The following is a 15,198-nucleotide window of genomic DNA, read 5'->3' on the forward strand; positions in this document are numbered from 1 at the left end:
TATTAACACTTCTGTTCTTAATACTCTGTGACAGGTTACCTCCAGCTGTGGGAAACCCTACAAGGGGTGGTTTCAGACCTGTTATTTTTCATGTATACAATCACCTTGTATTCTGTGTAGTTTTCATGGGATGGTTTCGCAATGGCAGCGTGGTGGATTCTGGCTGTAAGCTGCTTGTTTGCTGCTCTCTTTTACGAATGAGCACATAGAACTGCACAGATGTCAAAGTTTGGGTCTGGATGTATATCCGAAATGTCTGATGTTTCTAGCCAGCGTCAGGTTCTGGTGTTACCTTTCATCTTCTGGCCACAGAAGAAAACTTTGCAGGCTTTTGGCTGCTATGTTACTGAGAAAGGCCACACGCTGTTGGGGTAAGCAGAGTGGGCCAGTGCTCCCAACTGCACGTGTCCTGGTGAAGACGGCTTACTTCTCATTGCATCCCCTTAGCATGGGATTGCTCTCAAAGATAGAAAACCTGCCAGCAGATGGATCTGCCTCTCCCAGCAGCAGGTACGGGCAGCCCCAGTCTGAAGAGAGGAGGGGATTAGAGACTGAGCGGCCTTTTCACAGACCATCGATGTGGTGGGAAGAAAAAACTCCGGTGTCCTACTCCTCCTGCTTGCAAGTGATCCACAAAAGAGAGATTTGCTTAGTGCCCACGCTGGAATGCTACTGACAGTGCATTGTTAAGGGCTAAGCACGAGGCTGGGGTTAGGTAGATTTGCAGCTGTCATGGACTGGGGCTGTAAAGATGAGGAGAAAAGCAGATGATTTAGTTAACTTGGATTGTCATTATGATGTAGAAACGTCGAGCATCCCCCAGAGGCTGCCAATAGTCTTCCCAGCTGGTGGGACTGTAAATACAGAGCATGGTGAGCAGCTGAGGATGGATTGCACGGCACTGTGCTGGGGGCTCCTGGCCCCTCTCAGGGCTCTGGAGTCGCGTTGGGCAGAGCAGCCGGAGCCAGGCAGGGGCAGGTAGCAGGGGAGGGAAGGAAAGCCTCCCCTCAGCACGCTGGAAGGGCTCAAGTTCCCAGTAAGCGAAGCAGCTCCAAGTGGGGCTCTGCCCTCCATTCCCGGGAAGCGTGCGTGTGTTAAAAGCAAAGCTTTCTCCCCCTGACAGCTTCGCACTGAATTATGCTTTGCCGTCCTATTAAATTGCTCTGACACAGCATACGCGCTGCACAGCAGCAGGAAAATATCCCACAAGTGTACTTGCAAAGAGAAAAGTTCAAGGAAGAGTGAAGCCAGCTCTGATTCGGTTATTTACCATCAATCAGACTCTTGCTTGGCAGGGAGTGGATGATTATGAGCCTGAACAAGCCGAAAAGGGGCAGGAAGAGAAGCGGAGGCAGCATTCTTCCTATTTAAAGCTGCATCCCCTGAAAAGAGTGTTTGCAGACCGTGCTGGCGCTGGTGCTGAAAAAAAGGGCTCGCAGACTTTGTCCTGGGACTGATGCTGAAAGACAGAGAGATTCCCCAGCTGGCTTCATGGTGCTAAAATAACCTTGCGTTTCCCTGCTTTTTGCTGCCCAGGAGGATACATGTCTAATATCTAGGCATGATGGCAATCTGGGTACAAACGAGAACTTTTTTCATCCTTGCTGCTTTACTAGGGCGATTTGTAACCATAAAAGCACAAGAAGAGGAGGAATATGACGCTGGTGAGTTTCTCTCTCTCCCTTTTTTCCTCCTCTTCTCTTTGTATGCAGCGTGCTTAGTGTGTGATTTGGTTAATAAGCGCAATGGAAAACTTCTGGGGTACGGGAGTAACAAGATTTGTGGCTTTATATGCCGAGGAGCGGGCTGCGAGGCTTGTGCTTTGGGAACCTGATCAGAAGGCAGAGGGGATTTTAAAAGTTGGAGATTTGCAGAGTTCCCAGGTCTCCGCGCACAGTCCTGCGGACACAGGGGAGGGAGGACCGATGGGAAGCAAAAAGCAGCTGTGGAGCAGCCCGCAGTGAGCCCCAGCCCCGCTGCCTGGCGTGAGCAGCACTCAGCACTGGGAAGTTTGCAACAAAAGAGAGCGCCTAGGGATGGGGCTGGAGGAGGCTGCGGGGCTGGGGAGCAGCCAGAGCTGGGCGAAGTAAACACGGAGCCGTGCAGGGTGGAGCCCTTCTGTTCCGAGCGACCTCTGCCTTCTTACCTTCTTTGTTTTAGAGAAACACCAAAATGTCATTTTCCCTTTTCCCCTTTCTTTCGTGGGTTCTTTCCTCCTCCTCTCTCCCCTTCTCCGTCTCCTTCCCCCTCGGGCCCTGGCTGCGGAGGCTGTGTTTAATCCCCAGTGACAGGCTGTGATGGAACCCAGCCTTCCCTGCCCTCCTGCTTTCCCACCCCGAGCCTTGCTTGTCCCACCAGCGGTGGCTCCGTGCGAGCTGTCTGAAATGGGGCCGGCCGGCCAGCTGCCTACCTGACCCCTGCAACCTGAAGGCTCCTTTCTATCTGCTCTTACTTCACAGCGTTTCGGTGCCTGCAGGACAGCGGCTGATGGTCGGGAGACTTCCTAGCAGCCTCTTGGTGCTTTCATCAGGCTGGGTGTCGTGCTGCATGTCGGTTTCCTGAAATGTGAGCAGCCTGGTTGTAGGCTGTCCTGTAGCTATTGTACTCCTGCGCGCACTTTCTGGGCTTCTTGTGCATAACCTTGTTGGATGTTGCTCAGAAAAGAAGCCAAAGGGCCGGTGTGTTGCCATACAGCACAGCTTGCAGTTATTTTCTTGAATATTTTCAAGAGTTTCGTTTTCCTTGTAGCTGAACGCTGCATTGCACAAGTGAGGAGGATTCAAGTCCCGTGAATAAAACAGCTACGGTTCTGCAAATTTTGTTCCACGGAGCAAAGCGGGGCTCTCCTGGCCGCACACAGCTGTGTGAGAAGTCCCATAGAGGGGGCACTTCGTATAGTCTTGGGAGTATAATTCCTGTCCTTGCCATAAAGGGAGACGCATACTGTGGATTTCTCAGATACTTAAAATGCCAGAGAAAACACTTGTGAAAATATTGACTTCAGGTTTTGGTAGCTGTTTAGCAAAAATCATACATTTTACTGTTTTTTTCTTTTATTATTATTATTTTTAAGGCAAATCTTATGTGGGATGTCTGTTGGGTTAAGTTATTACGTCTCACTTCTTAGTTTGTTGCTATTATGGAAATTAGGGGATGAGCCAGTAATGTAGCAACACCTTCTGGGATGTACTTCCCATATGCTGATGGCTGAGGAAACCGAGACATACGTGGTAAGCCAGAGAGCAAAATACATTGTAATAAATTAGGGACATCTGTTTGCACTTATTTCACTTATTCATCTTCCTGTTTGGGAATGTAATAACTTTTGTCTACCATACGTACGAGGAAGCTGCTTCTCATAAGCTCAATATATTGCAAATAAAAACATGGAGAGAAAACAGAGCTATTTGTACTGTGAGGGGTGGTGAACAGCAAGGAGGAAGGTAGCGCATCCTACACATTGGTCTGGTTTAAGAGTATACACAAGGGGTTTTCAGTCCTGATGGAGTTCCTGGCTGAAGCCCCAAAACGCTGCCAAATGGGGACATTTTTGCCCTTCATTTGTCTTGGTTTCAGTACCAGCTCGTGCAGAGGTCCAAGAGCAGTGTACGTTGTGTTGGACTGCAAGTGATTTTGTGTTGGCTGCTGCTTCACTTCTCCCCACTCAGTTGGTCAAGTGTCACTTGAACGTAGGTGCCATGTTAAACAAATTTCAGAGGTACTTGGGGAAACAAGTAAGGTGCTTTTGGAAGTGCAAACGAGGAAAAAAAAAAACCTCTCAGACTTTCAAAAAGTATGTAAAACTGGTGCAGCAGTCATTTATCATGCCAGTGGTGGAAAAAATGAGAACAATTAGAAACTGGTTATGTCAACCACAGTGGAAGCAAGAAATAAGTTTTGCAGAAGTATCTGACAGAGTTTATGGCAGTGAGAGTGACATCCATATATTGATAAATAAGTCAAACCAATAAAGCGGGTAAATATATACATATATATAATAATAAAAGAGCTGTAATGCTTCTTTAAACCAGATTAACTTTGTTGTTGTTATCATTGCTGTGCTTTTAAGTAATGCCAGCTTCTATATTATTATTATTATTTTTCCTCTTGGAACTATTGCAGGCTGATCTGTTTTGCTCAAGAGCACTTGGCTGCCAGTGCAGTATAGTTCACACACTTAAAATGCACATCAAAATGTGAAAAACAGACACTTTCAAGCCTAGTACAGGAAAATTTGTTATTTTGCTCCTAGCTGTTTTAAGTGTGTCCATTAAAATGTTACACAGGAATAAAGGCAGCTCTGCAAATGCCTTTATGTTCTTTGTAGGGGCATGGACAGGCTGAGAGATGGAGTGAGTGCCCAGAAGATGGCTTAAATAGCACAATTTCAGCTGTGCCTACTTGGAAGCTCTGCTGGAGGGATTTCCACACACAGTGCTGTCTTTCCTCTTCCGTTAGGACTCAGTATAGAGGAAAGCACTAGCAGAAGCGGTGCATGCTGCTGCCATCCTTTCCCATCCATTTGGACTTGTAAATGTGATTGCTTTCTTTGACATGGTTATTTAAGAAAGCTAGAAACACACCTTGAGTGGAAGGTCTCTTGGTAACTTGGCTGAGAGCTGTAGCTGTGGGAATTGCCTCCTCCAAAAGGATCCGTCTGTGCAGAGCCCATGGGGGCATGGCAGTGGTGGCCCAGTGCCACAACCTCATATTTCTCACCGCAGCCCTAGATTTGCCATTAGGTTCTCATCAGTTTCTGCATCTCACCTTTGTCTGAGCATGTTGTGTTGGTTTATCCTTCCCTGTCCCACTCTGGCAGTGTCAGCCCTATGTCAGCTGAGATCAGTGTGAGCCCTAGCATTGATTAAAAGTATCTGAACTAATTTCCCTCTTTCCACTGTGTGAACAAGAACAGACAAATGAGGGTTGTCCCCTCTGAATTCATGATCCTCTCTGCCCTCTTTGAATTCGACAGGTCTTGAACTTTGGAAACCAAATAAAGGAGAGATCTGGCTTAATGGAGACAGAAACAGCTGAGCTGATCGAGTTGGGGCTATTAAAATGTCCATCAACCTGTCCCTGATCACAGAGACGTTATCTTCAGGGGGAAAAGAGGTTAAAATGTTGTACAGCCTCCTCTCTGTGACAGGTGCTGGGAATACGATGGCAAGAAGTGCACTGTAGCTATGAGGGGGAAATTATTGAGCATCCATACCAGATGCTCCCCTGGTTTTCCTGGATCTTTCAACCTGACTGAGAGTTCCTAAGGAGAATGAGATGAAAAGGGGTCAAAAACATCTCAGTCTTGCTAGCTCTCACAATCGGAGTGAGGATCTCAAGATACCTGCTTTTTCTTTTCACAGAGTTCTAGGTTTTAGGATCATTTGCTTAAATGTGTGCCTCTGCTTTGTGTGAGAGAAAGCGTGTGTGTGTGCACCTGTATCAGTGTTTGTGGGTCTGATCATTGTGAATCTCTCAAAACCAGAAGTGATTATGGCTCTGAACAAGCAGAAAATGAGAATCTATTATTTATTAAAAAAAAAAAAAAAAAGAAAAAACACACAAAAAAAACCACAACACAACAACACAACAAACTCAGTTCTTTGGGGACTGACTCACGACTTCTGAATATCTGTGGTTGGCTCCCCTGCCTGTAACAGTGTGGGAAGGAGAAATTGCCTCCAGAAGAATCCTGAGGAAGTTTCTTCCTATGAATGAGTGGACACTTGCTCAAAAATTCTGGAATCCACACAGCTGAGGTGCTTATAAGCCATCCACATCAGCTTGGCTTTTTCAGAAGATGCGTTGTGGTTGAAGAGTAATTGTGTGTGATGGTTGTTGTACAGGCTTTTTTTCCCCCACTATTTACAAATGTAGATTATTGCCCTAGAAACCAGAATGGTCATTTCTTTCTCTCAGTCTCCCATTCTCACATTTTGGCACGTGCACCGTTTATTTCTTGGTGAAGTCTTTTCATCCTTGCAATTTGTTTAAATACGGTAGCATTCCCTTGGGTCCATTTGGTCATGTAAAACACTGCAGGATTGGTTCTTTTTAACAGTAACGTGTCTTAACAGGTCAACTCACTAGATTTTACTTGGTTTTCAGTGTTTTGTGAGAAAAGAAACGCAAGGATACTTGTGTGTACATGTGGGGAAGCAGTTCCTCTGAAGGCAAACCTTTATGCAATGCTACAATCCTTTAAAAAAAACAGAGCAGATGTTCGTGGCCTGTGTGCAGCTATTTTTCCATATACAGAGAAAGGCAATGAACTCAGAGCCAAAAAAATTATAAAGTACTAATAAAAAATAGCCGAAATTCCAGCTGGAGGCACGTGATCTGTCCTTATATGTACACTGATTGTTTCGCCCATGTTTGTCTTTGTGACCCTGCTCATTTTTGTGTATCAGGTCGTGATGATAGAAGAAATTTTGAGAAAAATTTGATTAGAAAGAATAAATCCAAGTGCTGACCCAATTGATAATCCAGTTGGATTGGAGAAGAGACTTTAACTTATTTTATAGCCAAAAGAACCTATCCTCAGCCTAATGCATAGGGCAAAATTAAGTATCCTTTAGTGTAAAATGAATTAATCAGATTAACTTGGAATTTCAGTTTTTGACAAAGGCTTCTTGGAGGTGAACATTCAAAGCATGAGGAAAGCCTTGTGCTCGCTGCCCAAACCCTCCCAGCGCAGCAGACCCACCTTGCTGAAGTGTCCTCAACCCTTGGCGAGAGCGTCACATGCAAGAGGCCCAGTGCTATCTGAACTGCAATGTGTAATGCATTAATTCAAAGCATAGTCAGAAGGGAATGAGGAAAACTGTGGTTTTAGTCGTATAAAACAAATGTTCTTCAGTTACTGAAGAAATCAGATGCTTTCAAGCTGCAGAAAAGTCGCTGATAAGACACATAATGTTCTGAGGGTGAGGGGTACCGTGTGGGTGACACCGTGTCCTGGTTATATAGCTGATGTAATCCATACATTGCGCCTTTATAAATTATACCTTTTCTCCACACTGATAATTTTTTGATGACTTATGTTTTTTCTGACTTTTTGAGTTACCAGAGAAAGAGAAAGTGATGGCAATTTTGTTTCCTAGTTGCCCATTATTGAAATTGCCTACTGTAAAAATTCATGTTGCGCAAGTAAGAAATCCCACGTTGTGGTGCCTTCCCTTCCAGGAACTCTAGCATTGCTTGCGTGTCCTGGAACTGACACATTCCTAAAACTCTTATCAACAATTCAGCGCATTTGGGACATTTTCCAAGTTAATAGTTTAAAAAGGCCCACATGTTTAGACTTCCTTATTACTGACTGCAAGCAAGGGCACTTAGACCCTCTTGCTTCCAAAGCCTTTTGCATATTTAAATTTTTGAATAATTGCTAATGAACATTACAAACTTCTGCAGATGAAGGGAAATAGATATGAGAAGTGGGAAATCTAACCCTCTGTTGCTTGTGGTAGCGATGGTCTTTTGATGCCATGATGCTCTAAAGCATCCTTACTACGGGTCAAGGAATATGTTGATGATTCTGAACATAGTTGGTGTCGATATTAGGAGTTCTTTCCTTATGGAAAATACAGACATGGAATATTCTGTGACTCTCTTTAATGCTTATATATCAGAGATTGGGAACTACAGCCACTATGGATGGAAACAGATAACAACTTTTTGCACTTAGGGTTCTTATATTAGTGAGGTGTTCGGCCACCAGACGTGCCCTGAGCTGCGACACACCTCAGTTTGCCCATGGTTGCTGTCTGCTAGAAGCAGAGCTTGGCTGCCATTGGGTTTCCACATCAAAACTCTTGTCTCATAGGCTGCTTTATGGTTATGAAAATAGTAGCACTTAGTCTACTATATAGTAGACTAAGGATGATTGTCTGAGGGCCAGCGGTGCGCTGCTTTCCTGCAGGAAGCCTCTATTCATGCGGGCCCTTGAGATTCTGGCTTTATTAGCTGCTGAAGAAAGGTTTTGTCTCTGAAGAGCCAGGCTAAGGTTGTTCCTTGGCCATGCTGCTGCCAGTTGAAGGTTGACTGGAGGTTTGGAGAGCTCATGGTTTTCTGCAGCTTCGCGTAAATACTACAGTTGGGAGGATGATATAATGGGGCTGTTTTTATAGGGAGAAACTTCCACAGTGTTTTGTGCCTTCGCTGGTTTTCATTTATAGCCTTTGGACCAGATAACGGTAGCATGGGTGGACAAGGGAATTAATGTGAATCTCTGTGCCCCTGTTCTTGGGATAATGTGGCTGAGTAGAAACAAAAACAGCAACTCTGACGCTGCTGGCAGGAACTCAGAGGTTTGGACGTGACCTCATTGAGAGCAGGAAGGCAAGAGTACGCTGTTTCATTCAGGCCTGCTCCCTGCCGAGCAGTAGATGTCTGATTGAGAATGTCAGTGCAATGTCTTCACCAAACACTCGTCGGTCACCAAGTCCTTGCCAGCAGCCGTCAGCAAGCTGAGGACCTGAAGTGAAATATTAGAGGCACAATGGCCCCGTAGTGTAGGATGGGAGGGAATAAGGGAGGTCAAAGGAATCATTGTGAGTCTGTGTCTTGGCCCAGTTGCTCCAAGATTAATATTGCACTCTAAAATGACCATGAAAATAGTGGCTTAGCCAGGAAGAAATTGCTCCTCATTTGGGAGGAACTTGTGCCACCTGTCCCTGGATAGCCGTATTATTTGGGTTCCTTCAGACACTGGGCTGAGACTTTGCTTTAAAGCAGTCCTTCTAACAGTAGATCATGGATGATCTTGATTTCTTTTTTTCTTTTTTAATCACTTTCCAGTCTAAGGTATCACGTCTGCCATCCTGTTAAATATCTCAACAGGACAAAGTAAGATATTTAAGGAAAAAAATTAAACCAGAACCAGTAAATGCAAGGCGTGCTTGCTTGCTTGCCTGTTTTCCATTCAGCTTTGCACAAACATTTTCTTTACAGGGTTCCACCAAGTTTTTGACGTAATGAGAACGTGATTTAACGGCACAGTGACAGCTGTCCTGTGATAATTACTTTTGTTGCATTTTCTACTTAGCTCAAAGTGGTTGCTGCAGTGCCTTGGGTTTTCCAAATACCTCCCATGTTCAGTGGTTGGGTAACGGCATCTCATGGCACGTTGTTGGAATAACTGAAATCTCACTGGCGATTGAAATCTCACATTAAGCCGTCAGCTTAAGGAAGCTAAGGTCAAAAACAGGAGAGCGTTTCGGTGGTGCCTGTGACCAGAAACTTGTCAAGGAAATCAGCTGCAGTGGAGGTGAACCCCTGAGGGCTCCGACTGGCAAAGCAAGGAGAGGTTCTGGGGTTGTCCTGCCTCAACCCTGCCTGACATCATGACTGCTGGTAGTATCTTCTGGAGCTGTCAGGTATTATTTCTACAGGGAAAGGCCACTTATTGGAGGTTTGGAAAATTCATCAGGAAGATTGAAAATCTATTAGACTTCAAGTTTTTGGAGATACGAACAAATCTTTCCAAAATATTTTGGGGTTCAAACTCAAAGACGGTGCTGCAGCACCTCTCAGTCCCCCAGACTCATACATGTACGTGGTGTGTAGTGTGGAATTACAACATACATGGCTGTTACAGGGGAAAGATGTAGTAGAGTTATTTTCTTTTTTTTTTTTTATTATTTTTTTTTTTATTTTTCCCGTCTTCTCCAGATAATTTCAAAAGACTGCTGTTTGAGGGCTTTATACAGTGTTATATGAAAGCATTTCACTGAAAAGAAAGTGGTTGGTGCTTCTGTCTCCTGAATTCTTAAAGCCAGTGTTGGTTTGAATGTTGCTGTTGTGAGCGGTGGGACAGTTAATTAAAGGTACAAGATTAACAGTAATTTATCTCCATTGTGGATGATACCTTGTGGTTTCACAGGTGGTGTTCTGTAGTCATCTTGGTCAGGAAAAAAGCAGGATACGAATGAACTTCACAGATGACACTGAGGAATGAAATACTCGCCATCTGTGCAAAAACATGGGTAAATCAACGAGCAGAATTGTCTTAGAAAAGTGTAGGCTGGTGATTCAAAAAACTAAAAGCAAACAAAAAGCAGAGCTCGCATTATGCTGTGTGATCAGAGGAGGGTAAAACTAAGGATGCAATTCTCTGTCAGATAGTAGGATCTAGTAGAGAAAGCAGCCTTCTCAGCATGTGTTTTCATGTTAGGCAGAAAAGCGTGAGGGAAAGATGGAGAAGGCTTTTGCTCATCATTCAGCTACCAACCCCAGGTAAAGGTAGATATTTTTCCTTAATGCTAACTCACGGGGAACAGGGAAGAGTTTTTCATGTGAAAAGCTGATATATATGCCTTCAGAGTGATTCCTCAGAAATGTGAGCTATTAAAATAATGCCTTTGGTGAAAGGTGTACAGGACCAAATTGGTGCATTAAGCATACATTGCCTCTAATGAGACATAGCATAAGATTTGTTATCAATCCTGTATTTTATTAAAACTGAACCTTTAAAAACAGCTTGAGTTGTCTGAGCAGCAAAGAGGAATGCATGTGGCAACAACTTCTGAAGACATGAGGATTTTCACAGGCCCAGTATTCAAATCACAGTACTTTGATGTCATTATTATAGGCAGATCACAGAAAAGGCTCCCAGTTTTGCATCTGAAATCCCATTTAGGTTATCCAATGCTTTGTTGAGTGGAAGTCTTAGTGGAAAAAATATTTTAATTTCAAGTTGCATGTACTAGAAAAGAAATCAAGTCTGCATGTAATAAGCATCATCTTTTGTATTTATTGTAAATATCTTTAATTTAGAACTCTTTCAAATCAGAAACATTTTGGACTGTAATGCTACTGGTATAAATGCTGAAATTTTTCACAGAAATTCATTTGCGTTAGTAATTCCCAGCGTGTTAAATCTTAGATTAGTGTAATACATAGTTCATTATATATGCAGTATATTATATATGTATAGTGCATTTATATATCTGGTGATGTCTCAAGACGTCAGACATTCCCACTGTATGGGAACTACATTGCAAGGCGTCTCACTGGAGAAGGTAATGGAGGATGATTTCCAGATGTTTAAATGCTTGTTTTGGCAAGAGGCAGAAAACACTGGAACATGCATTGGCAACAAAGGAAGAAAGGAAGCAAAGAACCTGATGTAAGAGACATTGAGCCTGGCGACAAAGACAGCAGAACATGGAAAATGGAGCTGTGTGGGGAAGGGAGAGCCAACACAACAGTATGGCTGCTCTGACAGCACTGGATATTAAAATTATACTAATGACAGACAGAGTGCCACCAGTCTGCTTCAGAAATCAGGGACAAGTTGTTCTTTACCTGATTTTCATTTTTCTGGTTGCAACTTTGGCTGTAGTGAGAGAAAGTTTTATCTAAACCTGGATGCTGAGACTGAGTTGTTATGGTGTAATCTGATTGTATCTTGTTACCGTAAAGTGCGGGATCTTCCTACGAGTTTGTGCAGTGCTGCTGAACACAAAGCATCCTTGATCTCCGATGAAGCCTTAGGGAACTACTGTAATATATGTACTGAGTCATCATGCTAATAATATTTTTGTTGAATCGCATGGATTTTCAGTTGGAATAGCTGACTCACTTCGGAAGTGGAATCTGGGCCCTGTGCAGAGAAATCTCTAGATGCTGAGCCACAGGACTTTTTGCTTGCTGTAAGGTTTCAGTACATACACCTCTTTGTCAGGTTTGTCTTCCTTTGAGCAGACAGGCTTTGCAGCTTCTCACATTGCATCAAATCGTGCACATTTCCATTTATTTAGCTTTTTGGGAGGCGGGGAGAGAAGAGTTAAGTCTCTATCTCTTCAGGCTATGCATATTTGTCCTCATGAAGGATTCCAGGGCCAACCACTGTGAATTGTACTGCTCTAATTTTTATTAGTGATATCTTTCTCATGGTTCTACAATTGAGGATATGAAGAACTCAATACTTTAATTTTTCCCCCCCCCTCCAGCTGTTCTCTGTTTCTTCGAGCCTTCCCTGGTTTCCTAGGAAACCCCTGTAGGATGGAATTTGTCTGTTTTACAGGCACTGTGCAAGATAGGCAGCGGATTTTGTTTGTGTTTGAATGTAATGAACACAGAAAGCAAATGTTTGGCGATTTAAACCTCCCATTCAGTGGAGTGCTTTAGAGTCCAACTTAAAGTGCATGAATAGCCTTTTTTCTTACAATGGCGTGACTTGTAGTTAGCTGTGTTTGCCTAAATACCTTAATGAATGAGGATTTCAATTATTTCAGTTTTTCATTTTGCTTATCCGAAAGATTAAATGTTGAAACTTGTTTCAAAATGTAGCCGAAAATACAGCACTTCTTGTGAGATAAAACGGCATTGTGAGCTGAAAGATGGCAAGCTGAAGTGAAAGCTGAATAAAAAAGGTATGGGTTTAATGTACCCTTGTTATCTCCAAGCATAATAAAATAAATTGCTTTTGGTTAGGGGAGCAGTCCATGTTCAAACTTTGAGTTTTTCACTATACAACCACAAGATTTGCAGCTGATTTAGCTAAAGGGGTATGCTCTTACTGAAACTGGTCTCCAGTGGCTGTTGGTTGCAACTACCAGCTTACTCTTCTGGCCTCAAAGAAAATAAAAATCAGAGTGATTTTTCCTGGATTGGATTTTATTTCTTTATAAGGTGGTTAAATTCACTCTTCTTGTTTGCTTTTTTTTTTTTTTTTTTTTCTTTTTAAATGTCTTCTCCCTTGTGAAGGCTGAAAGACTGAAATTCCTCCCCAAAGTTAGGAAGACGCAGAATTTTCTAAGTCATTTGTTTATACAGTGTAAAGCAGTTCACAATGTAATGTAAATACCAGGACACTGATGCTCCGAAGTTTGCAGACAGTATTGACTTAAAACTGTTTATTCAAATGGCAGAGCTAGCTCCAGGACATTGTGTCATAGGCAGGCAAGGCAAATAGCTAAGCATTCGGAGTCCTTCTGATACAAAACAAACTTTGGTTGGAGGCTAGAGCTGTTTGCTTCGGCCAGGTTCTCCTAGCACTTGTTTCTGTGGGTGGAAGGTCTGCGCCCCACTAACCCTGAGCCATCTGGTACAAATAGGATGGGGATTTGGTGAATGATTTCTGAGCTCGTGCAGGAAAAGCTGCTCGTGAAAGCTCCCCTTCAGGGAAGGGACCCTGAAGATCATCTAGTTCCAACCCCTGCCGTGGGCAGAGATGTATATTGTACAGTGAATATTTCTTGTGCGGTACAGCATGATCTTGTCAGACATCTGAAATATTTCTTTCAAGTCTTACTGGACTAAACATATCCCCTGTTCCTAAGGGTGGTGTACGCATGTGTCATTCGTGAGCTCTGCTACACGTTCTGGTAACCCAGAAATGGATTTGGGGCTGGGAGCAGTTGCAGATTTAGCCATCAACCATGCACATAGACATACCACACACCAGGAAACACAAAGTGAGTCCTCAAAATCCTTCCTATGTTATACTATTTTTCTTGTTTATTTTATTTTTTCCCCCCCTCCTTTTCTTTTCTCCTCTCCTCATCTTGTGGGAAACAAGTTGGAGTGTCCTACCAGACAGCTCTGGTTTTGGCAATGGAATTGTGTTCACACTAAGGCAATGTTTTAATTTCTGTTCAACCAGGTCTGTAATCAGTTTGCCAGCACTTGTAGTAATGCACTCTCTCCTGCATCATGAGGAGTCTGACGTGCTTACAAAATTCAGGCTTGCTTAGCCTTTGAAGTTTTTGGGTGTCACTCAGGTCCTATGTTGTGCCAGTGCGTACCAGTCACATTAATTTCTAAAGCAAGTTTTGGAGCAGAGTCTGCTGCCTCTGCAGTACGCCCTGAGTCAGTGTTACAAGTGCTTTTGATCCGTGCAGTTACATACAAAGAGTTCAGGGCAGCAATAACATTTTTGTTCTTCACCAACCAGCAACAGAGATTTAGAGCAGGAAATAGCTGCAGAGAGATTTCTCAAGATCTGTTAAAGTGCCCCACTAACCGTACTTCAATATTCCTGTATTTTATGGACTTTAGAATGGGTTTTATTTCTGGATTGCTTTCTTGAAAACTTTGTAGAGCGACATCATTATAAAATGATGTCATCCCCTTTCAAAACGCTCTGCATACACAAATGTATGCAGTTTCTTCATGTGTTAAGATGCTGTGCTGCTAACAGGTGGGGAAATGGAAGCAGAGAGGGTTTAGGCATCCATTTCCAACTGTATGCTGCTCCTGAATATTCCCTCCAGATACTCTGATACCCAGCCATTGCTTTCAAAGATTTATTCACGTAATGTCCACCTTCTGTGTAAGGGCGTTTCACAGGGAGCTGTAGACACCTGTTTTATATTTAATTGTTTAGCTCCATTGCACGAGGATGTTGTGCAAAAGACTTGCACCGGCTGGTGTACACTGTCCTATTTGGAAGAAGATGCTTTTGGTAACAGAGATATGATTTATATGGATGCTATTCTGTTCTTTCATTGTTTATTACCAGATGTGCATCTGGGATTTAATTTATTGCCCTTAAGATATTCCGAAGAGGAATTGTGTTCTGAATGAAGCAATCACAGCCTTTGTACCTTACCAGTTGGCTCTTCTGCCACGGTGCCTGATCCCTGGGCTCCTCAGGGTATGTTCTTTTTGGAGTGAGCTCACCAGTAAAGGATGAGTCCTGTTTTCCATACTGACCTCAAACTGTACATAATTACATAAATCCAGCCAACCATAACAATGAGGTGCACATAGAGAATGTACTTCACAGAGGGATTTTATAGAGCTCGCAGTGCTGTTAAGTTGAAATTACATAGCATTTTCTGGGAAATGTATGGTTATGTCCTCTGCTGTGCCTTCCCCGGTGCTGTGCCATAAAAGAAATGCAATGTTGGTGTCAGTGCTGCTGGAAGGTTGGCTCTTTGCAGTATTGAGTGAGGGGGTGGTGGAGGGAATTTCCCTCTGGCAGTCTGACATTTACCTAGGGCAGCTGAGCAGGGTTTGGACTTGGGGTTGGCAGTTAGATTCACTGCAGATCTGCCTCCTCCTTAGGGTGGGAAACACATTTTGGGCAGGGAATTCACTTTTATTTGACCAAGATGTTAACTTTCCCCATTCTTACATGCCCCTTCTTGCTCCCCGCCCGATGAGCAGTGACCGCAGTGCTCCGGCTCCCTTGCTCCTTCCTCGCGCCCCGTGTGTCCTCGGCTCAGTCTGGGTGCCACCTTCCAGCAC

The 15,198-nt window shown here is 43.6% G+C and overlaps 1 protein-coding gene across 2 annotated transcripts in view; it reads left to right on the plus strand.

Moving 5' to 3' along the window:
- The first annotated feature begins 1,428 nt into the window (after positions 1-1,428).
- COL5A2 (collagen type V alpha 2 chain) overlaps positions 1,429-15,198 on the plus strand; it is a 102,177-nt gene continuing 88,407 nt past the window's right edge. For both annotated transcript variants that reach the window (XM_082763414.1, XM_082763415.1), the window contains exon 1: positions 1,429-1,664. In XM_082763414.1, the coding sequence (XP_082619540.1) occupies positions 1,562-1,664 (103 nt within the window). In that variant the 5' untranslated portion in view covers positions 1,429-1,561. The remainder of the gene's footprint in view (positions 1,665-15,198) is intronic.

The sequence above is a fragment of the Aythya marila genome (assembly GCF_965140915.1).
Source record: "Aythya marila genome assembly, chromosome: 6".
Lineage (NCBI taxonomy): Eukaryota > Metazoa > Chordata > Aves > Anseriformes > Anatidae > Aythya > Aythya marila.